Consider the following 22,827-nt stretch of genomic DNA (forward strand, 5'->3'; position numbering starts at 1 on the left):
TCTATCAATTTTCAGATTTAGTGCCCCGGTAAAGATGTAAAAAGCTTCTCTTTTTGAGCTCGGCTGAATAATTAAAAGATTAATTTATTGTAAGATTAAAGCTCGTTCGAGTTCAGCTGAATTTCTCTATGGAACCAAGCTTAAACACAACTGTGAAAGCTTGATAAACATTCAAACCATATGTTCGGTTCGACCCGATTTGTTTACACCCCTATTTATGAAAATCCGGACAACTCCTTAATTGCGATTAGGAAACAAAGAAATCGATTAAGCTCTTAACATAGCAGCATCAAATATTATCTCTTTCGTCCACGAGAAACCTGCAATAAAAACATACCAATTAAGAAGAATACCAGAATGAAAACCAAATCAGATTAAAGAGACTTCTTTTAGCAGAAAAATATGTTAAAATCACCTTTACTCGAAACGTGTAGAATTGCTTCTTTAGGTTAGCATGAAAGCCAAAGCATCAGTCCAGAACCTCGATCCGAATTTCCTGATACAATGGTACAACATTATTCGTATAGCAGTAAGCACAATTTAGTTTCCCTTTGTAAATCATACATACTTTGTCTCATCAAAGACTTGCACCAATTGCATCCCTCAAGTTTGCACCGATTTCACATTTGGTCCCCATGTTCACAAAAAACACATTTGGTCCCTTATGTTTCAAAAATTCAACAGTTTTAGTCATTTCCATTTAAACTAACGGAATCAAGCGTGTGTCCATCACTGCCTTAACTAACAGACTAACAGTAAATTGACGGAAATGATCAAAAGTGTTAAATCATTGGAATATGAGGAACCAGATGTGTTTTTTGTGAACACGAGAGACTAAATGTGAAATCGGTACAAACTTGAAGGATGAAAACTGTAATTTGCCCATACTTATATCTATCTTTTCGTTTTCAAGTTCATGATTTTTCGACTCAAAGGAACAAAACTTCTGCCGCATGGCTACAAATCAAAAGGACGATATGGTCTTTCAAGAAAACTCTATATCATCGCAGTTGTTCTTGTTCCATATAAAAAAGCCATGAGCAGAAAAGTTCCAGCAAACAATTTGAATTATTGAATTTACAATCAAACTATTTACACTAGGAACTCACCTTCTCTTTCCCTTTCAACATACGAGAAGACTTTGTTCCATGATCAGTCAATCTGCATGTGCATAATATAGTATAATTTAAGCTATTAGCATCACTAAATTTAACACGATTGCAACATACATACTTTTGGGGCAAAGTAATAACACAAGAAATCAGAATAAAGGAGGATTAAGATACAAAAAGCACGACCGAAGTGGCAACTTAATACTACTATAGGGATATTGGATAAATTACGACCACCCTTGAGGTATGATTAAAAAAAGAACAAAAGAAAAAAAACACACCTTATATTTGGGTAATTACAATTACCCCTCAACTATGAATCTTCTTACACGTCCACCCTTACATTGTCAAATTTAGTGGAATATTCTAGATTGTGTCGATATTCTCCAGTTTGTACCCGTTTTATCCCATTCGAGCTCCACATTTTGAAACAAAATGGCCATACGATGTGTCTCTTGACTTGTAAATATCGGATTGTGGTGCATCAGAAACTGCATTCTTGCACAAAACGAGTACAAACTAGAGAATATTTTGCGGAATCTAGAAGATTATGTTGAATTTGACACCATAAAGGGTGGACGTGTAAGAAGATTCATAGCTGAGGGGTGGTTGTAATTATCCAAACATGAGGGGTTTTTTTCGTAATTTGACCATACTTCCGGGAGTAACCGTAATTTACCCTACGGATATTAGATTAACAAGTACAACAAAAACTAGAACATTAAAAATAAGAGAATTATTTTTTCTATCATCCCAAAGTCGATTTCGATATAAATTAAATAATGAAGAACTAAACATGTGATTAAGGGCGTTACGATAATAAACAGTACAAGATTGTGTACACGAAATAATAAAGCCCAAAGAGAAGCTCACATCTCTGCTGAGGAACCTGGATTTGCATCAATCTTCTGATCCTATTAAATACGGAAACACAAATAGACGCGTTAAATATTTCAACCAATTCTAAAAATTATAAAAATATTAATAGTAATGCAACTCCGACCTGAGTGGACAAACCGCCGTCACCTATCAGTAGCCAGCATTCCTTACTAAGGTCTAATTTTTCATGGTCACCGTCATCGTAGTCAACCTAATGATGTAATGATACAGTAACAATTAGAATTTGAAGAACTGATTCACAACACACGTGCAATCCGAAAATGTAAAAAATACATATTCAAATTAAAGATCCAGTTATTGCTAGTAATAAAGGGCAACTGCATTTGTGAATACGAAGAATGATCCATCAAACAAAGTTGTTATAGCTAACAAACTTCATATATATAGAAGTTTGAAATTTTACCTGGTGTGTTTTGTTCGAATTGTCGAAAGATGTAATTTTCCCTTCGTAAAATCTGCAAAAGAGTGATGTCAGTGTGGTATCAGTTAGTTCCTTGCATCAGATGGTTATAATCGGGAATACTTACATCTGATCCAGTGGCCACAAAACCTTTATCCTGCGGCCAACCACCTCTTCACCAACACAAGTGCTGGCATCCTTTACCTCGGAACCCTAAATAATACGAGTTAAAGCTTAATATGATTTAATAGATACACAAATGAAATATGGAATACACATAAAATATATACACAAACATGTATTATTAGTGCGTGGGAATTATCCAAAATGTGACGCATTAAAAAAATGTCGCCTTAAAACAAACAAAAAAATCACAGCCCCGGAGAATTATTCTGTATGGCGGATTTCATTTATTTGAACTTCCCTTAAGCATAATTCCTTTTGACACGTGTAAATATCGAAATATACCCCATATTTGAAAAGAAAAACGTAATCAAAGAACTAAGAACATAATTCCCTTTATAGTGGGACTACGTATTCTCTTTTGGCATTTTCGAAATTACTTCTTTCCCTAAATTTGTACCGAGAACAGTTTAAACTTACCACGACATTGTAGAAGGTTAGCAATGTATGCTTGCACATAGCATAGAATAGATATGCGTAAACCTGTTTGCGCACTTTATTTCCGGAGGTGTGATTATATACAAGTCAATTCAATACTAAAAGATTTGGTGTGAATTTATGGGAATGCCAAAATAATTTGCAACGTTTTAGTTATTTTCAGGGGGGAGTCCAGCTAGGGTGGACTCAAGCCCCGCCTCAATTAAAAATTATTCTAGCATATTATACATATATATTATTATTTAGCCAACTCAATTTTTATTATTTAGCTCATCCAAAACTCAAATTACGCCAAAAAAAAACTAATTTTTTTCTCTTCCTAATTTATCAAGAAAAAAAGGTCCAATTTTTTTTTTTGAGGGCTCTTCCCCCGAACCCCCGAAAATTTAAGCCCACCCTGGAGTCAGTTCCTGGACTCGGCACTGGTTATATTTGGCAATTTAACGCAGTAAAAAGATTAACCAAAGTAAAACTAAGTCCAACTGAAAAGGAAATCGAAAAGAAAATGAACAGAGAAATTAAAACTCTTTCAAAAGACGGCCCCGCAAGAATAATAATGTAACATTCACAATTACAAAGGTAAGACGGATAACAAGGCCAGACCTTGTCGCCAGACGCGGTACTCTTCTTCGTATTTTGGAAGTTAGAGACTTCCCCAGATAAGGCTTCCCCTTTCGATGATGTAGATGTGGATTGAGAAGGCAATCTCTGCATTATGCAAAAGAGAGTTATCTAACAGTTAACGACTAAAAGTCGAGAGAAGTCGCCATCTGGCGTTCAATTAATTGCAAAAGATCTACACAATTCACTTATTACCTTGTTAAGGATGGCACCGATTGGGTCTTCAGAAAGAATAGTCTTTCTCTTGCCTTTCTTTGCGGGAGCTTCCCTCGTCCGAGACCCTTGCAACGTCCACAAAGGATCGTAGCCCTCCTCTGGTTTAAGTAAGGAGTTCGGTTTCCGACTCCTTTTTTTCCGAATAAGAACATCATCGCTTACCGTTAAGCCAGGTGGAGTTACTGCTAGACCACCTTCCACCTGACACGTGGCATTTACTCCTATATGTTCAACGTCCTGGAAAATAAACAAAAAAAAACTGAAGTCAATATAATTGGAAGCAACAATATTAATTCATCACATTGGCTGTCACGAAACAAATTAAGTCATTCGGGATAAATCCCTTCCGGAAAGTTCACTCTCGATACGTTAGACATTGTTACTTCTGAAATCCATTTCCAAAACTTAATAAATTTATAGTTCCTTTAAAGTATATTTCACCAAACATCTCGTAATATAATCACCGAACTTAATAAAGAAAACTTAATAAGAAGTACAATTGAAAAATGGACTTTTATTCTAGAAGCTCATGCAAACATGCTCTAAATTTCTGACGAGTTCAATTAAAGTAACTCAACGAAAGGCTTAGTATGAAAAAATAAATATCTTAGACATAAAACTGATACGCGCGTTAGATTGGAGAAATGTACTTTAGTTATTTCCTCTCCCTTAAACATTAGCATTTAATGTGTCGTATATTATCTTAATTCTGGTGATCGAATCTAATATCAAATATGCATGAAAAAAACACCAAAGGTTTTAACGTTACGTGGTTAAAGCCAAGGTAGAAAGATATATAAAGTAATTGAACATATGGATTAAATTGATTCGAGAGGAATGGATTTAAAATGACTCATACAGAAGGATTTGAAATTCGACGTCACGACTCAAAAAATAACTTAAATGAGAACTAAGGGTTTTAAAATCCATTGTCAAATAAATCAATCCAAACAAACGCATGAATTTGTTATTTTAAATTTTTAAAACTCTTTTGCTCAAACCCTTCCATCCAAATGCAACTTCAAAGTTATACCAAACACAACCGTAGCAACAAATACATTATCTCCAACCTAACCAAAACACGTAATGCATCTTCTTATTCTAGCTTTATTTTTTTTTCTTTTCTTGAAAAACACACCATGGTTTTTTCCCCTTGAGTTGCACCCTGTAATAACGATGCAACTACTTCAGCATAATCCTCGACGGGAATTCCCAAACTTTTTGCAGCTTTAGGAAGATGCTCCTTGAGTGCACTGGAGCAATTCTTAAATGTGCCCTCCGCCAGCTGGAATGAAGCTGGTGTAACATTCTGAAGTAGAAAAAAAATGCTTTAATAAGACCAAAAAACAGTGTGATACGGCACGAACGATATAGAACAAAAAACACTGAAAAAAATAGGAGAAGTTACTTGATCTTCCTTCTTTAACCTAGCAAGAAGGATTTTTGCAAGTTTCACGGAAAATTCATCATTGTCATCATTGGCACGAACGATCCCCGCCATGATATTCACCATGTTTGAGAATATAGCCGGATGGTGGCTGCTTCTAAAGTTGGCAAGAATAAAATATACGTAGTTCATACTTAAGCATAACACACGCACACACACACAAACGTGTAGAAGAGAATAAACTATTTGCCAACCAACAACAATTTTCATGGTAAGCATAAATTAAAAGAGCATATACCACGTCAGAAAACCTTCACATCGAGGACAAATTTACTCGCGTGTCAGAGAAAATGCAAAGATCACAACGATTAAGTTAAAAATCAACTGAGATCAGAATATATATATATATATATATATATATATATATATATATATATATATATATATATATATATATATATATATATATATATATGTGCAAAAGCATGTAGAAGTAGAGGAAAACGGAATGCAAAATTGATGGATCTCTAACCTTATGATATTGAAGAACAGGTGAAACATTTGATGGATACTGTTGTACAACTGATGATCCAACATCAGCACGCATGACTGACATAATGAAATAGACCTGACGATCGACACAGCTTTTAAATAGGCTCCGCCAGACATGAAAGACAAGTTCTCAAGAGCAGTATTAAGAAGCCCAAAATACTCCTGCACACGATACATTGACAAAACTTTATGCATCATTATTTAAATAAAAGGGCAAATTACAACCACTCCCCGGAGGTATGGTCAAATTACAAAAAAAAAATCTCATGTTTGGATAATTACATCTAACCCCTCAACTATGAATCTTCCTACATCTCCACCCTTATGGTGTCAAATTCAACACAATCATCTAGATTCCATGGAATGTTCTCTAGTTTGTACTCGTTTTGTGCAAAAATACAGTTTCTGATGCACCAAAATCTGATATTTACAAGCCAAAAAACGCATCTTATGATCATCTGGCTTCAAAATGTGGAGCTCGAATGGGATAAAACGGGTACAAAATTGAGAATATTCCATATAACCTAGAAGGTTCTACTAAATTTGAAACCGCAAGGGTGGACGTGTAAGAAGATTTATAGTTGAAAGGGTGGTTGTAATTACCCAAACAGGAGGGGGTTTCGTAATTTGACCATACCTCAGGGAGTGGTTGTAATTTACCCTAAATAAAATAATTTAAAAAAAAAAAAAAAAAAAGATTGCCATCTAAACATATTTAGAGTTACCTTCATCTGGTCTTCCTTGTATGGTTCATCAGGTGCAGTTATTCGTACGATCTCAGAGATACATGAGGCCACTGAAATTCTTACATCCCTTTCAGTATGTCTTATAAGCTCATTGGCAATTAGCGCTTCTTTTGATGATTGAAGTGCCAATTGTACCCGGTCCTTGTGATCATGACGTGTGTGTATTAAAACACAATGTAAATTCTGAGAGCCAAAAAAAAAATCAAAGATCAAAAACATCGTAGTCCTATAAATGAAAAATGATTTTAAGTTACGACAACACAAATCAACAGCCAGATTTACAGGCAGAATCAAGCATGCAGAGAAAATTACTCTGCGTCAACATAAAAGCATGTGTAAGGAAAAATTCCTTGTTAATTTGTAAAATCGAGGGTGAAGCTTACATGAAGTAATTCCAGAAGCTCTTCTGTAGAATCACACGGTTTAAGAAGCTGAGTTCCATACCTAACAAGTAATTGTTTCAACGTCTCCACCATATTTGAACCTGGCGAATCAGCATTGCTCGTGTTTCTCTCTTGTGAGTTTGCGGCAGCCATTCTCTTCTAGAAGCCTAAAATTCAAGAAAACGGATCTTTGCAAAATGAAAATGAAGGAAAGGTAAAGCGCCCTTGCTTTATGCGGGACACACAAATCAAGAATTGTATTTTTGTGCAAGATGGGAAGCATGCAGCAGGCCCTAAAAACCGAGACTTTGTGCAATGCTTGCAAATTTTAAAAACAATGTTTATCCGGTGAGTAGGCTTGTTTGGTGAAACGCCTATCTGTCAAACAAAAGTTGTTGCAATATTTGGAAGAATGCTATTTAATGAGAGAGAGAAAGTCATATACCATTAGTGAAAATTCAAACCTGTCACTATGGTAAGTGAAATCCAGGGGTGCAATTTTGCCATCGGGGATCATACATATATAATTAATGTGAAGGTATTACACAGTGCATAATCGACTGTTGGACTGTACATTAAAATTATTTTAATTATTTTGCCATTGTTGTAATCAGGTATAGGATGTATAAGCAATTCCTGTAATTCACATATGTTGCAATAATCAAGTATTTGGAAAAAAATATGTTTTGGTCCAAAAGAACTTTACTGCATTAGCTGAGAATTCACAAAAATATATAATTTGTGGCTGCTGGGATTCGAGCCCAGGTCTCCACGGCCACAACGTGGAATTCTTACCACTAAACTACAGCCACTTTGTTGACAATTTGTCAATATTTAATCCTTTTACTTGCTCCCATTTATTTTTTTCCTTCTTCATAAGAATGACACTCTTATGTCATAATGGCCTTCGGATTTCTTTCCAAACTAGTCCATATGGTTAAACTCTTATAACTTATTACCTATAAATTAATTTCAAATATAGGGCACTGCTACCGACAAGTGTGAAACATATTCAAATATTACAACCACAACGAAAAAGTTTATTGTTTTGTACCCCTTCGATCATAACATCCTTCATGTCAGGTAAAGGTTCTAAATATGTTGTGCTTCTCATCGATATTCTTAGCCTACAAATTACGTTCTATGGAACACATAACATTAGGTGTTTCGATCCTCTTTAGCAATCTATCTTTGTACTATTTTTCTAATTCCCCCCTCCAAATTCGAACTCCTAACTTGAAGTCGTCATATCGCAATTAAACTTATCCAACTGGCATCTTCCCTAACATCATTTGATATAAGTGAAAAACGACACGACAAGGGGAAGGAATATCGTCTAGTCCGAAGTATCTGTTAATTTCTCCTCTCTTTAAGGTAAATCTTCAGAAATTGATTGTACTTAGAACTTACCAAGGTCAAACAAATCGAAAAGATTCCACATCCTCCTTTAAGAATAAATTCGAGCAAAAAAATAAAAATCAAAAAAGATCAAGAAGAAAGTCGAGAAGGTAAAAATGGAAAATGCAATCTGCCACGTGTACTTTTACTAATGAATTCTATGAGGCTTGGTGAAGATTCTCATGGAAGCCGACAATACTACAAACTACAAAAATTCGTATAGAAGTACTGAAGAAACTCTTGATAAACTTTACGCAAAAGCCAATATCCGGGGAATCATGAACATTTCAATATGTCGAGGAGAAAAAATCTTCCGTACCAGTTAGAAAATTATATATCCAGTTTTCCATATAATTATTAAAACGCTATCATCGAAAAATAAAATTTAATTTAGATTAAATCAAATGATCGGACAAATTTTACATTATTTACAAGTATTACCATTGTAGCTGCAAGAGGATCCCGCGTTGATCGAAAAGTATCTCCCAAGTGAATTACATGAGCTCCTGGTGATTGATTTGTCAATTAATCTATGGGAAAGAAAATAAGGAAAAACTCAAAACAAGCCAAGTTCCAACAGTATATAAAGGGCTTCATATCCAACAAATTGATGAGTAAAAAATTACATGAAGTGCAAGGCGGAGCTACATTACTCGAAGCAGTCTGCAAATACGAAATTAAATCCGTCAAATATAAAGCCAAAAATACCATATTTTTCTACCTTACACATGAAGAGAGAGAGTGTCACGTTGATTATTGACCGGCCGGCGGACGCATTTTCGGAATATTTCTGAAAACTACTCCGGCGACGCCATTTATTCGACCAAGGAGAACGCAATAATCTCAGGGAAAAATAGGGCACCATTCCCAATTCTGATCGGCAAAATAGGCGGCGGGTACAAGGCGGTGGAAGCGGCGGCTACGGAGAGATAGAGATGATGGTCTATTTTGGGTCGCCATCGGCAGGGAATTGGGAGAAGAGGGTGGTTGTGGCGGTGGTGGTGGTTGTGGTGGTTGTGGTGGTGAATGGTGATCGTGGATTAGCGATGGTGTATGTTGCAACTTAGTAAAAGGGAAAAATACGGTTTTTTGACCTCAAGTTTGAATCGATTTAACATTTGACCCCCTATGTTCATAAAAAACACATTTGATCCCTTATGTTTAAAACTAACGGAATAAGTGTGTGTCCATCACTGCCTTGACTAATGGACTAACATTTGGTTCATAAAATTTTTACAAATTAAATATTATTATTTTTTTAAGATAAAATTCAATTGAAGGCGGCGGTTATATGCAAGCCCATTTTTTTATTAATTCAAGACCTTCAATATAAAAATACTAATTTACCCTTAATGAAATTTAAAATCAAATAAAACACACAAAACATTAAAAAAATAAAAAGAAATCATTTCCTTTGTGCAAGACCAAATAAAATACATAAATCCAGAAACCCATCTTCCTTATTTCACGACTTAAAACTCTCCTTCTTCTTCACAAACCCACAAAGAAATCCCACACACCAAAATAATCAAATACATACCAAACATTCACGATGGAACCAGAAAACAATGATATGGTGGTTTACGAGGGTAGAGAACACAATGAAATATGTTTTAACCCTTTATTTTTGCTTTTGAGTCGTTTTTTTTGTTGGAAAAAAATTCGACGATACAAAAAATCGGTCTGCGAATACCGATTTTTGTTACTAAAGTCGGTAACCACATTCCGATTATTTTAATAAAAATCGGTAGTTAAACACCGATTTTTGTAGTAAAAATCGGCATGACAACACCGATTTGTTTTTGTATTATCGGTATTGTCATGCCGACTTGTACTACAGAAATCGGTTTTTAAATGCCGATTTTATTATCTGTGTTTTTTTAAGACCGTTTTCTCATACTTTCGTGCATCAGCCTAGGGGATTGATGGAGGATTATTCAAATAAATTATCTAACGAATAAATATTTGAGATACAGAAAGTTCTACTCGATTGGGTTAAAGGCGTGGTAGACGCCACCGAATGGTGATAAACATTTTCGTTCCAAATATTTAAAAAATATCAATTAACCAAATATATAATGTGTTAGTTAAAAAAAAAAAAATCAAAAAATATCGGTATTCGAAAACCGATTTTGTACTCAATAATCGACATTAGAACGCCAATTTTGACTTGTAAAGTCGACGTTGTGTCGCCGATTTGGTTAACAAAAATCGGTATTATGACGCCGATTTTATTGTACAAAATCGATCTGGATAAACCGATTTCGGAAACCAACGAAAAAAAATAAAAAAACCAATTTCAATCTTAATTTTTTTCCAAAATCGGCCAAATCATTGCAACCCAACAAGAAATAAGCATTGATTAATGTTCATTCATATATATTTATCATGAATCCATGTTCGATTAATGTTTTCGAATTTACAAATAGAAATTTAGTAAAAAGGACATCGATGCTCGATTAATGTTTTCGAATTTACAAACAAAAGTTTAGTAAAATGAACTTACTTGTTGGTGGTGGTAATGGTGCAGTGGGTGGGTCGCTGGTCATCGTCGGTGCGATGAAAGTCTCGTTGGTTGACAGTCGTGATATTTTATTTTTTTTTTTGATTTTTGGTCTTGAACAAATCAAAAATAAGATTTATTTGTATTTGAGTATTATTTGTGGATAAGGGTATATTTGTCATCTTTGGTCTTGATGTAATAAAATTAGATTAATTTGCGGGCTTAAACTAATCAACTCCTTTATGTGGTTTTGAACTACTAAAAAAATGGGCTTGCATATAACGGCCGCCTCAATTGAAAGATATCACTTTAGTTATAAATAGTTAATTTGATTACTACGTCATTGTCAATAGTTGAGTTTAATCAATTAAAATCTTTGAGTAAAGTTTACGAATTGAAAGAACTTCAGTTTAATCGATGCAAATCTTACTATTAACAATTTTATTTTTACGATTGTTATGAATTTATATTTTATAATTTTTATATTTATGATAAAATTTAGTTAAAAAGATGGTATACTTTAATTATAAATCGTTAATTTGATTAATATATTCTTGTCAACCCCTTTTCTCTTTAAAATATTATTAAACCAAGTATTAAAAGAAAAATCACAAAACAATACTTTGATTCTACTCATCATTATAGTTTTATTTTAAACTAGAAAAAATAATTATAATGAGTTATAATCTATTCTTATTAAAATAAACATCATCTATAATTTTGTTATAAATACATTATTGTACGGGATTATCGAATAACGGTTCTTTATATTTTTCAAAATTTATTATATTACATTTGTTAATAATTTAATTAAAATTATTTAATAATATGAATATAACAATTAATAATTTACCTAACATTATTTATATAACAATTATAATATTTTTACACTGGTATTTTATGTTATATGTATTTAGTTATTTTTCAACGATATATTATCTTACACGTCACACGTCCACTGTTACAGTCTCAATTTCACCTACCGAGAAGGGTTTTTTTGTAAAGAAAACATATAGTGGTGGGGATGTTTGTAATTTGATTTTGACTCAATCAAATTATTTACACTAGGTGGATTCGAACCGCAAATCTACACATAATCACACACACCTATATGTTATGTGTGCTTAGTAGATAGTTATTTAAACAAATCTACAGTTCAAATTCATCCGATGTAAATAACCACGTGCAGCATCTAACTCCTCTTATGGATGGTCGTAATTTGCCTTTCTTCCGCTCGAAAAGGGAAAATAAAAAATAAAAGAAATAAATAAAGGGCAAAGATGGACAAAACAAAAGTTGATGAACTAAAAAACAAGAAAAACAAAGGGATAGGCCTAGCGATAAGAGTGAATATTCACCACTCATAATTTTATTAGGGGTCACTATTTCTCATACTGCATGTTTTTTTGACCTAATACTTCCAAGAACACTTATTCCCATTTTGCCCCTCTTTACCGTTTCTTGTTATCTAAAACTCTAGATAGGGTTCATTAGCAACTCTCTCTCTCTCTACACTCTGTTTTTTTTTTCTTCTTCTTGAGATTCCAAAATGGCTTCCATTTCAGCTACATTTGTCGGATTTGGGGCTTCAGTTAACTTGTCTGTTAGAACTGATAACCAGGTTAGCATGCATATGTTTTGCTGTCTGTCAGCATTTTCTTGATTATATGTTTTGATTATTGGATAATATAATCCTGCATTTTCTATCTATGCCTTTTAAGAATTCTATAATATTTATGATAACTAATCGAATAAAAATTGCTTGGGTGAATTCATTTAAGTTACGCTACGAGTTTCGAGTCGGTACTTCAAACTAGTCACGTTTTTAAACACAATGCCGGCGTGACCAAATGTTCGTACTTCCCGAAATCGAATTCATTATATTTATATTCATTTCGGAACATGATGATTTGAATTAAGCATTTGTTCTATGAATTATGATGTATCTTCGTTTTTTTTTTTTTTTTTTCATTTTCAGATTATTGGAAAAAGTTCGAGTTTGGTGTCGTTCGGTTTGCCAAGAACCGGTGGATTTCCTTCTATCAGAACGTCTCGCCTCCAAATTTGCGCCGTAAGTTTTACATACAACATTTAATAGTACTCGTGTTCGGACATTTGAGTACATTTTAATAAATATACGTTGTTTAAAAAAATATAATATTAACAGGCGAAACCGGAGACATTGGAGAAAGTGAGTGCCATTGTAAGGAAGCAACTCGCGTTAACCCCCGAAACAGAACTCACCCCTCAGACTAAATTCACCGAACTCGGTGCTGATTCTCTCGACACCGTAATAAAATCCCTTTTTATCCTCCAATTCTTGATTAGCACAACCATATTTGATTTCTTATATAAATAATCGTTACGTGTTGATCATTTGGCAGGTGGAAATAGTTATGGGGTTAGAGGAAGAATTCGACATCAGCGTCGAAGAAGAGAACTCTGAGATTATAACCACAATTCAAGAAGCTGCTGATTTGATCGATAAACTTGTCGAGAAGAAAGCTTAAATGGCGAAAAAACAGAGACGACTTATATTATTGAGGAATTTCTAGTATTCATTGTGAGCTTCTAGAGTGGAGATTTTCTTGGAAAATTTGGAATTAGGATTTATTTTTATGAATGATTATTTTGCTAGTTCATTTAATTAGTACAAAAGAACATGGGACTCATGATGTTTTGTGTGTGGTTTTTTGCTGTGTAAGAGATTTGGTTGCTTCTTTTATGTGTCTTCAATTATTGCATGTTTGTGTTCATTTTTTGCTAATTAATTATTAGGGTAAATTATTTTCAACCCCTACGGTAAGGTCAAATTACGAAAAAAAACCCCTCATGTTTGGGTAATTACAACCACCTATCAACTATGAATCTTCTTACACGTCCACCATTGTGGTGTCAAATTTAGTGCAATATTCTTCAGTTTGTACCCGTTTTATCCAATTCGAGTTCCACATTTTGAAACAAGATGATCATGAGATGTGTCTCTTGACTTGTAAATATCAGATTGTGGTGCATTAGAAACTGCATTTTTCCACAAAACGAGTACAAACTAGAAAACATTTCGCGGAATTTAGAAAATTTTGTTTAATTTGACCCCATAAATGTGGACGTGTAAGAAGATTAATATTTGAGGGGTGTTTGTGATAACCAAACATGAGGGGTATTTCATAATTTGACCTTACATCAGGTGTAAGTAGGGGTGGAAATCGGGCAGATCGGATCGGATTTAGGTGTTTCGGAAATTTTCTGATTTTTTTCGGAAGTCCAGAACGCCTTCCAATTCCAATTCCGATTTTTTTGGAATTTTCGGAAAATCGAAAATTTTCGGAAATTTTCATTTTCGGAATATTTTTGGAATTTTCCCAAAAAAAAAAAAGAAAAGAAAAAAGGGATAAATTGTTCACCGACACAGTAGCTAAAATTGCAAAAAGAAAAATCAAACAAGTAATCTTCACAAATACAAGAGACTCACGCAAATGACAAAATATATAATCGAAAAAAATATTAGTAATATACTAATATACATAGTTAGTAATTACTAATTAGTACATAACTGCGGATAGATATAGTATATATAGTAATATTAATAATAATTGGAAAAATCGGAAATAATCGGAATAATTTTGGATCGGAAATCGAAAATTCCGAAATTATGTTATGTATTTCCGATTCCGATCCGATTTTTTTCGGAATTTTCGGAAACCGGAATTTCGGAATTGAAAAAGTCGTTCCAAAATCGGAATATTTTGGATCGGGTTCGGCGGAAATCGGAATTCTCATTCCAATTTTCACCCCCAGGTGTAACCTTATTAAAAAAAAAGTTTTGGTTTTCTAATCAAATAATAATAAATGAAGTTTGACAAGGTATTTCATTTGACGATTTATTGGATCTATTAATGGGCCAAAAGACCCAAAACCCTCGAAAATATGAACAAAAATTAAAATCGCCGTTGCCGGGGATCGAACCCGGGTCACCCGCGTGACAGGCGGGAATACTTACCACTATACTACAACGACTTGGTTGATACAATAATTCATGTTAAATTATATATAAAAATTATACATCCAAATAGTATTTAGTGTTTTTGTGAAAATCAATTTGTCTGAATATAAAAAATTTCCTTCCGATTTCGTCTCCATTTCCACCGTCAACGGAATTCTATTTTCCGTTTACCCCTCCCTCCGTAAAATCTATCAATTCCCCAAAATCTAGCTCGGCATATATACATACACAGATACATACAGAATACACACACACACACAGAGATACAATTATATAGTATCGGCGAAGTTCATGAATCGGAAGAGGACCGAGAGCCCGGTCTACGCCCGTCAGTGGAGCGGCGGATCCAGCAGCACTGGTTCGTCTTCTCCGGTCGGTTCGCCGGCTCACCCTCGATCAAGGCCTCCCCCGGCCGTCGCCGGGATGTCGACTATCAAGAGGACGCAGAACGCGGCAGCCAAAGCGGCAGCTCACCGCCTGGCTCGTGTCATGGCGTCCAAGACTCCCGATGATGACGAGGACGATGAGGACGATGATCTAGGGTTCCGGTTCGGCCCTCCGCCGCCGATGAATATTAATAGGAGTGACAGTAGCAACAGCATCGGTGGTTTGTCCGGGGTTTCGCTCTCCAAGCCGAATAGATCTCCATCACCTGCGGTAATTTTTTTTATATATCTTCCTCGCCGATTTTGAGTTGAATTTAACTTGATTTTAGTTGACTCTTTGTTGATTTGTTGTTATTCGCTGTTTATCTTACTTTAATTTTTTTTTTTTTTGATTTTGGTCTATTATGTGTGGATCAATTAAGGATTATTTGATTTCTGCTATACATTTCAGAATTATGTTGGGATCAGTGTTGAGATCGCTGTTAATGGTTGCTAGCTTGATAGATTAATTCGTCTGCTCTCTCATAATAGAAAAAAAGTCGGAACTCAGAGATGAAATATTATAATTTTGCATTTTGGTTATAGGATTGCAAATTAAACAAGAATGGACTTTTTTGTAACATATATTATGTTAATTGGTTCCATCTAAGTCTGGGCCGAAATTAGTTGGCACATGAACACACTTTGATTGAGACATTGATTGTTACATTTGCTCAAATGCGATTTGTAATGCTGTGAAATGCTATCACGTGCTTGAGAATTTTGTGCATTTAGGTCAGCATGTTTAGTGTAAATTAGAGTGGAACGATAATTTGTAATTACGATTTTTCTCTTGCTCGTGGATTATATTTCAAACTGGATGCTGTTGTCTGTAGTTAGGTCGGAACTTTATGGATGTCACTCCTACGGTTCGTTCCACATCAGCTGGAAGACCTTCAGCTTCTGTTCGTACAGCAACAACTACGGTGGCACCACCAAGTAAACCCTCTTTGAAAACTCCAGCTATCATCCCTCCAATTGAACCTCCTATTAACAGACTGAGAGACAATAGGTAAGATGGCAATTTTTTTTAGTTTCTTATTGCAATTTAACAACCCATTTGAACTATTATTGGGTACAGTACATCAACTGTGTAGCTAATTCTATCACCAATTGAGCATCAAGGTTCAGTTGACAAAATTACCCTTCTTACTGGCTCATACTAAGTGGCAAATATTTCTATGGACCTGAACTATATTAAAGTCATTAAGGGGGCATTCCGTTGGAGTGAGAGGATTGATGAATCCTACAGTAAGAATCTTTAGAGTGAGAGATGAAGTAGAATTTATTGTTTAATTAATTGTTTGTGAAGGATCTTTGTGAAGGATAAAGATGCCATAGAAAAATAATTGAAACTTAATTTTACCAAGCATTTACTAACTTAGGGATTTGATAAATTTTAGACCAAATTACCCTTAGAGGTACACAAAAATCTCCGTCAAAATTTGTTCTAGATAGAGTACGGCCTGTTTTATGTAATTGCATCCATTTCTGCTAAATTTATGATCATTGTTCATGTAACCCAGCTTTATATTCTCAGCATCAGTGTTTATTTTTTTTTTGAAAGTGACAATGTTTAACTTCTTTTGGTTTGTACAAATTTAAAAAAGAAAAAGCTGTCCAAATTTACCCTAATGTTTCTGAGGTTTTATCCATTTTATAATAAATTCTCCTGAAGTGATGAAATTTTGAAATTACATTGTAAATATTAATAAGTACATTTCGAATTACTAATTAAATTATTAGTATTTAAAAAAGTTCATTGCATGCATCTCTCGCACTTTATTCATAGATCACCTCATCTTCTATTTCAACTAATATCAGTTGTTGACACCATCATAAAAACAATTAACTCTTTGTTTCGATAACTTTAGTTTTAGGAATTAGATGTTAACTTAAAACTTTTTAAGCCTGAAGGCGAGTATGGTGATTTGAATGAGGAGAAGAGACAATCCATCAGATCTATATCTAGATATAAGTATATTGCAAATTTTGAATTTGAACATATGTTTGATTTAGAATTTTTTCTCTTAAATGTTTAGGATATTTTTATTAGGAAATAAAGAAAAATTTCGAATAATGTAAGTCAATTATAAGGGCATTCTCAATGGAGTATCTATAAAGGGCTCTAAATTTCATTTTGAAACCCACTTAGAGACTCGAGGTTTCTAAAAGAAAATTCATCTCCAGCGAGAGACTCTATATAATTATTTTCTATATTAATTTTCTGTACTAATTTATGAACTGTTTCGTGTTATGATATGATTATAGCTTAATTTTCTGTATGAATTTTTCTGTATTTATTTTTATTTGCATTATCTTAAATTTAAATGTATATCAACAACAAAAATAAATATTTAAAGCAACGGAAATAATTATTTCAAACACATAAATAAAAATAATAAACTTATCTTATTTTTTATTAATTTATCTGGGCCCACTTTAGTTTACAGTCACTACATACAAGCCTAAATTTAGGAAAATATTTAGAAGACTTTTGGGTATAATCTCTATTTTGGAGCCCTTTTAGGACCTCCATTGGTGTTGGGTTTTTTTACCGAAGTCTTCAATACATAGAGCCTCATGGAGTTTAGAGTTTAGAGACTTCATTGAGGGTGTCCTAATGGTATACTTTTCTAATAGTCGCTAGTGTTATGGAGGTGGGTGTTTTCAAAATTATGAAGGAGTCTGCATGTACTTAGACCAAACAATTGGGTATGTTCTGTTTTTATCCCTTTATTTTATTCCTTCATCCATCCTCCGCCACCTTGATATCGGGCTACTCCGATCTTTCAGTTGGCATTAGAAATCCAGAATTGTAGCCAGCCCACTCCTTACTGCCTCCTACTTTGCCAATAAATGATTAATTTGAGCCAGTTACAATTGTTCTAAGATTTTCATGAAGATAAAGTTTTGACTGGTATTATGCCACCCTTTCGAGGATATTGGTAGACATCCACATTTTAGTTAGTAACAAAGAGCATGATAGACACATTTTGCATCCTTCATTGTTGGCAAATAATGCAGGTTTGCATCTGATGTGGGACGGTCCAGGAAAGATTCAGGAAATCAGCATGAAGCCTCTGCACTTCGTGATGAAGTATGCCTTTTCAACCTACTTCAATAATTCTAAGCTAACTTCCGCAATACTAAGGCTGTTGCTTTCCATTAAGCTTCGACTATTGGTTCTTTTATTGATGTTTGTTTCATAAATTGCAAAAACTGGAACCATCCATTTATATGCGAGCTGACTAAGTCAACTAAATTTGCAGCTTGATATGCTACAAGAAGAGAATGAAATAATCTTAGATAAGGTGAGTTTTTGTGCTTGCCCCTCTGTACAGAAATCTATTAAAAATCCAAACGTAAATCAGTAAAGAAAGTCTTTGAAAAGCAATCTGTTTATATATGATCTTTTCTGGAACATAATGGCTAATTTGCACCACAGCTTCGTCATGCAGAGGAAAAGCGTGAGGAAGCAGATGCAAGAGCCCGGGAGCTAGAGAAACAGGTTAGAGTTGGATCAGTCCTTATTCATTCAGTTTGAATTAGTTCGATCATTTTGTTAACTTATAGGTCATAAATTGTCTTTTATCAGATTAATGTGCTCTCTTCTGATGATGCAGAACAAGTTTCCTTAACTACCAGTTATTTGGATATAGACTTGTGAATGATATGTTTATTTCTTTTTCTAAGTTTAATTATCACTCAATCCCGACATTGTTACCATTATGATTTCCTTGTTGAGCTGTTGCATTGAAATGATGATTCTGCCACCTTTTGTAGTGAATCCTTGCTGGTTCAATATTCTTCTTAACTCTTAAACTACAATTTTACAGGTTGCTTCCCTGGGAGAAGGTGTATCCTTGGAAGCTAAATTGTTGAGCCGGTAAATTTTTATTGCGTAACTGTGCTGTGAGCTACGTACATTGTGTCTGATGGGTTATATGATTTGCAGGAAGGAAGCAGCTCTGCGACAAAGAGAGGTAACCTCTGTCTATACATAATGACGCATACATACATTTCACACATACATACAAAATGTATATATACTAAAACATTTTGCTTTTATTGTTATGGAGATGTATGTTTTGTGGGTAAATATCTATGAAGAGTACGCTAAATTGATCCTGTATTTTTGTTTGTAATACAGGCTGCTTTCAAAGCGGCAAAGCTGACAAAGGATGGGAGAGATGAAGAACTTGCAGCTCTTCGTGCAGAACTTGAGGTTGTCATATATTTTTCAGTTGCACCATGTTTTCTGTCGACTAATGTGCATCACCATGCGTTCTCATGAAGTTCATTATGAATATTATGTCAGAACCTAAAAGATGAGACTACGACTGCTGCCGAACAGCTTCACGAAGCTGAATCTGAAGCAAAAGCTCTTCGAACAATGACACAGAGGATGATCTTGACGCATGAAGAGATGGTGCTCTTTCAATTCTTAATAGAACATTGTGAAGGATACTCTGACCAATAGATTTTTCGGATCCTAACTTACGTTATTGATTTCGGGTTTTCTGTTTCAGGAAGAGGTTGTTCTGAAGAGATGTTGGCTTGCTCGTTATTGGGGTTTAGCTGCACGTTATGGTAATGTACATTAAAAAAATCCAATTGAAGGAAAAAGACACTCATGCAGCAATATCTGGCATTTTTTTGTTTTCTCTATGCACTAAAGATAAACATATGTCCAAAATTTCTCTTTCAAATTGACTTGCCATATTTGCGAAAATTTATTATGTATAGCATTTAACTATAGAAACTAAATATTTTTTACGTCAGAGCGATACCTACTTCATATAATCTCTTATTTACTTTTATATTTATAAAAGCAAATTGGCTCTTGATGCGTTTCTCAAAAATTCTTTGCCGACAGCTATATGCGCAGATATAGCAGTTCCCAAGTATGAGCACTGGTCATCTTTTGCTCCTCTTCCCTATGAGGTAGTCATCTCTGCTGGACAGAAGGCCAGAGAAGAAACCTGGGATGGTACGGTTTTCTTTCATGGCAACACGTGTGAAGTTAGAATTATTCTTGGACATCGTCTCTGTTCTTTTCATCCACAGCTAAGCAGGTTTTCTTCCCTCTGGCATTGAGCAGGTGGAGATGATTCGGAACGGAGCAAAAACACTCGTGATTTGAATGATTTAACTGGGGAAGGAAATATCGAGAGTATGCTTTCAGTTGAGATGGGTTTAAGGGAATTAGCTTCCTTGAAGGTGTTTACTTTTTATCTTGTCAATCATATAAAGTTTGCCTTTTTTCCTATTTCCAGTTTTGCTGTATGTATACTATCCTCAATCAGTTCTAGATTCCAATTTTACGAGGATAGAAGCCTGCTAGTTGATTTTTTCTCACTTATCTATCTAATTATCTGAAGGTCGAGGATGCTGTTGTGCTCGCGCTGGCTCAGAACCGACGCTCAACCATAGTTCGGCATTCCTTTTCAGGCATGGTCCACAATATCTATCTAATTATCCGAAATATTTTTATTGTTGCATTCCCCAGTTGATTGACATCATAAGAACATCGGTGGTCTCAAGTAATTTTATCTTTCAGACGTTATTGTAAACTGTCTAGATGAACCAATCTTAACATGTAGTAATTCTTCAGATTGTGATTCCTTACATATTTAAGATGTTCTGAACTTCTCTTAATATATGGTTACAATATACTTAAATATGTCTGCTTTTGAAAATATTTTGCAATCAAATTTTACCTTGTATTACGTTTTATAATTATTTTTAAGTAGATATAATGTGTTAATGAAAATTAAATTAATAACCACCAAAACTTATTCTTTTTCCTATTATATTGTAGATCCTAAGTCGTCTGTTGATCCCAAGTACACTGAGGCATTTGGTAAGAAACTTGCTCTTTTTCTTTTTCTTCACCTCCCTAAGAGATAGAGTATGGAAAGATGCACCTGTAGAACAAAGATCTATTTACTTCTCTAGTACACACTTTGATATATTGTTCACAAAATGTTCGACATCTCTATATTTTTTTGCAGAATTGAGTCAAGAGGAGTCTGAGGATGTTCTGTTTAAGGAGGTATGTTTTCTAGTTGTTAATTCTTAACTTCGTATATTTTGATATCCTTGCATACACATTTATATTTATGGGAGGATGGAAAGATGTGCCTGTAGAACAGGAGTGCTTGAACACGTAGCTGAATTTGGTCTCTAGGGTTAGGCATAAATTTTCCCTAAACAAGTAATTGCCCATTGGGATATAGTCTCCCAAGTGCGTGCTATTATCTCCGAGAGTCAATGCTGTGTGATTGGCTTTATAGTCTCTAAATCAGGGTTACTGGGAGTTTTAGGAAACTTATAGTCTCATACATTTGAGGGTCAATTGCTACGCGATGAAGGAAGCTTAATTTAGAATTAATTTTTATAACTGTATTTTAATTGAATTAGATATCATTATTCAGTAATCAATTATTATTGAGTTGATAATTCGGGTTTTTGAAATAAGTACTTTTTATGATCACTTCTTAAGCCTTGGTACAAGTACTATGACGATGATCACGATTCATGGGATGTTCTGTTACTGGGTTACTGTCAGAAAATGTATTCCGTTTCTTTTTCTTTTTATAGAAAATTTGGACTTAAATTGTCAAGCGTCTTATCCTCGTATTCTTAAGTTTGTCTAATGTCCTTTAACCTATGAGACAAAGAGTCATTAGATTTGAACTTGAGCAAAGGTAACATGGGTCTCAATTCTATATTTAGATGCAAAATCGGTCTTATCTGTGTGTCGGTGTGTGTGTGTGTGTCTAAAGTTTGATTCCATGTTGATAGGCATGGCTTACATATTTCTGGAGAAGGGCAAAAGTTCATAGTGTCGAGGAAGATATTGCAGACGAGAGACTTCAACTATGGAAAAGCCGCAGTGGACAATCCCCAACTTCACATGATGCTGTTGACGGTAAATATTATTTACTCTTAACGCCAAACGGAAAATTCTCATCCGGCACATGCTAGATTATCATCTATAGACACAAGCTTTTATTTATTTATTTAATTTTTTTGTTCGAGACTTCTGAATATTGAATATTGAACTAAATAGCCGCCCTCATAAATCAACGCTACGTAATATTTGATATCGGGTTTTGAATATCACAGTTGAAAGAGGTTTAACAGAGCTGAGGAAATTGGGAATCGAACAGCAGCTGTGGGATGCATCAAGGAAGGAGATCGGCCACCCTTCATTTGCTAACGGCAAACATGTTACCGAATCAGAATACTAGTGAATACACAATCGTTTATAATTCCTGCTATAAATATTTTTTTTTCACCGAAAATTATTTGTGTATTTACGGGGTTTCCCAGATGCAAGTTTTGTGTTATTTTCTTCGATTGGTCTTTTTTATTTTTTATTTATTTTTCCTTTTCCTTTTTAATCCGAACCAAAGGTTCTTTGAAGTCGAGAAAATGTAAAGCCCCATATATGTACTGTAGAGTACACGCGAGCGTTGTATTTGAACTATTGATAGAGTCTTCGATTTTTTAACTGTTCTTACAATTTATATATGCTTTTAACTTCGTTCA

The 22,827-nt window shown here is 34.4% G+C and overlaps 3 protein-coding genes and 2 non-coding genes across 11 annotated transcripts; 2 read left to right on the forward strand and 3 right to left on the reverse strand.

Annotated features, from left to right (window-relative positions):
• Positions 1-68: 68 nt before the first annotated feature.
• LOC105975948 (sister chromatid cohesion protein PDS5 homolog D) lies at positions 69-9,405 on the reverse strand. Of its 6 annotated transcripts, XM_013001210.2 has the most exons (17): positions 9,085-9,378; positions 8,963-8,999; positions 8,778-8,866; positions 6,939-7,105; positions 6,535-6,738; positions 5,790-5,971; positions 5,279-5,414; positions 5,009-5,179; positions 3,850-4,107; positions 3,637-3,741; positions 2,540-2,625; positions 2,416-2,467; positions 2,116-2,202; positions 1,986-2,026; positions 1,110-1,161; positions 416-496; positions 69-320 (listed from the first exon to the last, which is right to left on the reverse strand). In XM_013001210.2, the coding sequence occupies exons 4-16, from the start codon at positions 7,089-7,091 to the stop codon at positions 470-472; spliced, it is 1,554 nt and encodes a 517-aa protein (XP_012856664.1). In that variant the 5' UTR covers positions 7,092-7,105; positions 8,778-8,866; positions 8,963-8,999; positions 9,085-9,378; the 3' UTR covers positions 69-320; positions 416-469. The 6 variants fall into 6 exon arrangements, with proteins under 6 accessions (XP_012856664.1, XP_088679084.1, XP_012856663.1 ...); XM_088822958.1 differs by having other exon boundaries at positions 1,986-2,020; positions 8,963-9,405; XM_013001209.2 differs by having other exon boundaries at positions 8,963-9,405.
• On the reverse strand, positions 7,679-7,750 carry TRNAH-GUG (transfer RNA histidin (anticodon GUG)). Its single transcript has one exon. It is a non-coding gene; the product is annotated as a tRNA-His (tRNA).
• A 2,791-nt stretch (positions 9,406-12,196) lies between the features above and the next one.
• On the forward strand, positions 12,197-13,562 carry LOC105976029 (acyl carrier protein 4, chloroplastic). The gene is made up of 4 exons (XM_013001309.2): positions 12,197-12,460; positions 12,818-12,910; positions 13,007-13,129; positions 13,224-13,562. Exons 1-4 carry the CDS (start codon positions 12,389-12,391, stop codon positions 13,347-13,349), a joined length of 414 nt encoding a protein of 137 aa, XP_012856763.1. The 5' UTR covers positions 12,197-12,388; the 3' UTR covers positions 13,350-13,562.
• Positions 13,563-14,766: 1,204 nt separating this feature from the next.
• LOC105975911 (coiled-coil domain-containing protein SCD2) lies at positions 14,767-22,827 on the forward strand. 2 transcript variants are annotated; one of them, XM_088822959.1, is made up of 17 exons: positions 14,767-15,499; positions 16,108-16,279; positions 18,295-18,367; positions 18,540-18,581; positions 18,716-18,778; positions 19,107-19,156; positions 19,226-19,253; positions 19,421-19,495; positions 19,589-19,699; positions 19,800-19,860; positions 20,147-20,260; positions 20,372-20,490; positions 20,652-20,721; positions 21,092-21,133; positions 21,285-21,325; positions 22,078-22,204; positions 22,402-22,827. In XM_088822959.1, the coding sequence occupies exons 2-17, from the start codon at positions 16,119-16,121 to the stop codon at positions 22,524-22,526; spliced, it is 1,302 nt and encodes a 433-aa protein (XP_088679085.1). In that variant the 5' UTR covers positions 14,767-15,499; positions 16,108-16,118; the 3' UTR covers positions 22,527-22,827. The 2 variants fall into 2 exon arrangements, with proteins under 2 accessions (XP_088679085.1, XP_012856609.1); XM_013001155.2 differs by having other exon boundaries at positions 14,915-15,499; positions 16,104-16,279.
• Positions 14,785-14,856, reverse strand: TRNAD-GUC (transfer RNA aspartic acid (anticodon GUC)). Its single transcript has one exon. It is a non-coding gene; the product is annotated as a tRNA-Asp (tRNA).

The sequence above is a fragment of the Erythranthe guttata genome, chromosome 9 (assembly GCF_056151865.1).
Source record: "Erythranthe guttata isolate IM_541 chromosome 9, IM_541, whole genome shotgun sequence".
Classification (NCBI taxonomy): Eukaryota; Viridiplantae; Streptophyta; class Magnoliopsida; order Lamiales; family Phrymaceae; genus Erythranthe; species Erythranthe guttata.

Bases quoted from the DNA above. Each gene is read 5' to 3' on its own strand.
- LOC105975911 (XM_013001155.2), top strand. From the start codon at position 15,134: ATGAATCGGAAGAGGACCGAGAGCCCGGTCTACGCCCGTCAGTGGAGC. The intron at 19,700-19,799 runs GTGCTCTTTCAA...TTTCTGTTTCAG, and splicing joins TCTTGACGCATGAAGAGATG to GAAGAGGTTGTTCTGAAGAG. The intron at 21,326-22,077 runs GTATGTTTTCTA...CCATGTTGATAG, and splicing joins AGGATGTTCTGTTTAAGGAG to GCATGGCTTACATATTTCTG.
- LOC105975948 (XM_013001209.2), bottom strand. From the start codon at position 7,091: ATGGCTGCCGCAAACTCACAAGAGAGAAACACGAGCAATGCTGATTCG. The intron at 3,742-3,849 runs GTAATAAGTGAA...TGCATAATGCAG, and splicing joins TCGGTGCCATCCTTAACAAG to AGATTGCCTTCTCAATCCAC. The intron at 2,468-2,539 runs GTAAGTATTCCC...ACTCTTTTGCAG, and splicing joins TTGTGGCCACTGGATCAGAT to ATTTTACGAAGGGAAAATTA.
- LOC105976029 (XM_013001309.2), top strand. From the start codon at position 12,389: ATGGCTTCCATTTCAGCTACATTTGTCGGATTTGGGGCTTCAGTTAAC. The intron at 12,911-13,006 runs GTAAGTTTTACA...TAATATTAACAG, and splicing joins CTCGCCTCCAAATTTGCGCC to GCGAAACCGGAGACATTGGA. The intron at 13,130-13,223 runs GTAATAAAATCC...ATCATTTGGCAG, and splicing joins GTGCTGATTCTCTCGACACC to GTGGAAATAGTTATGGGGTT.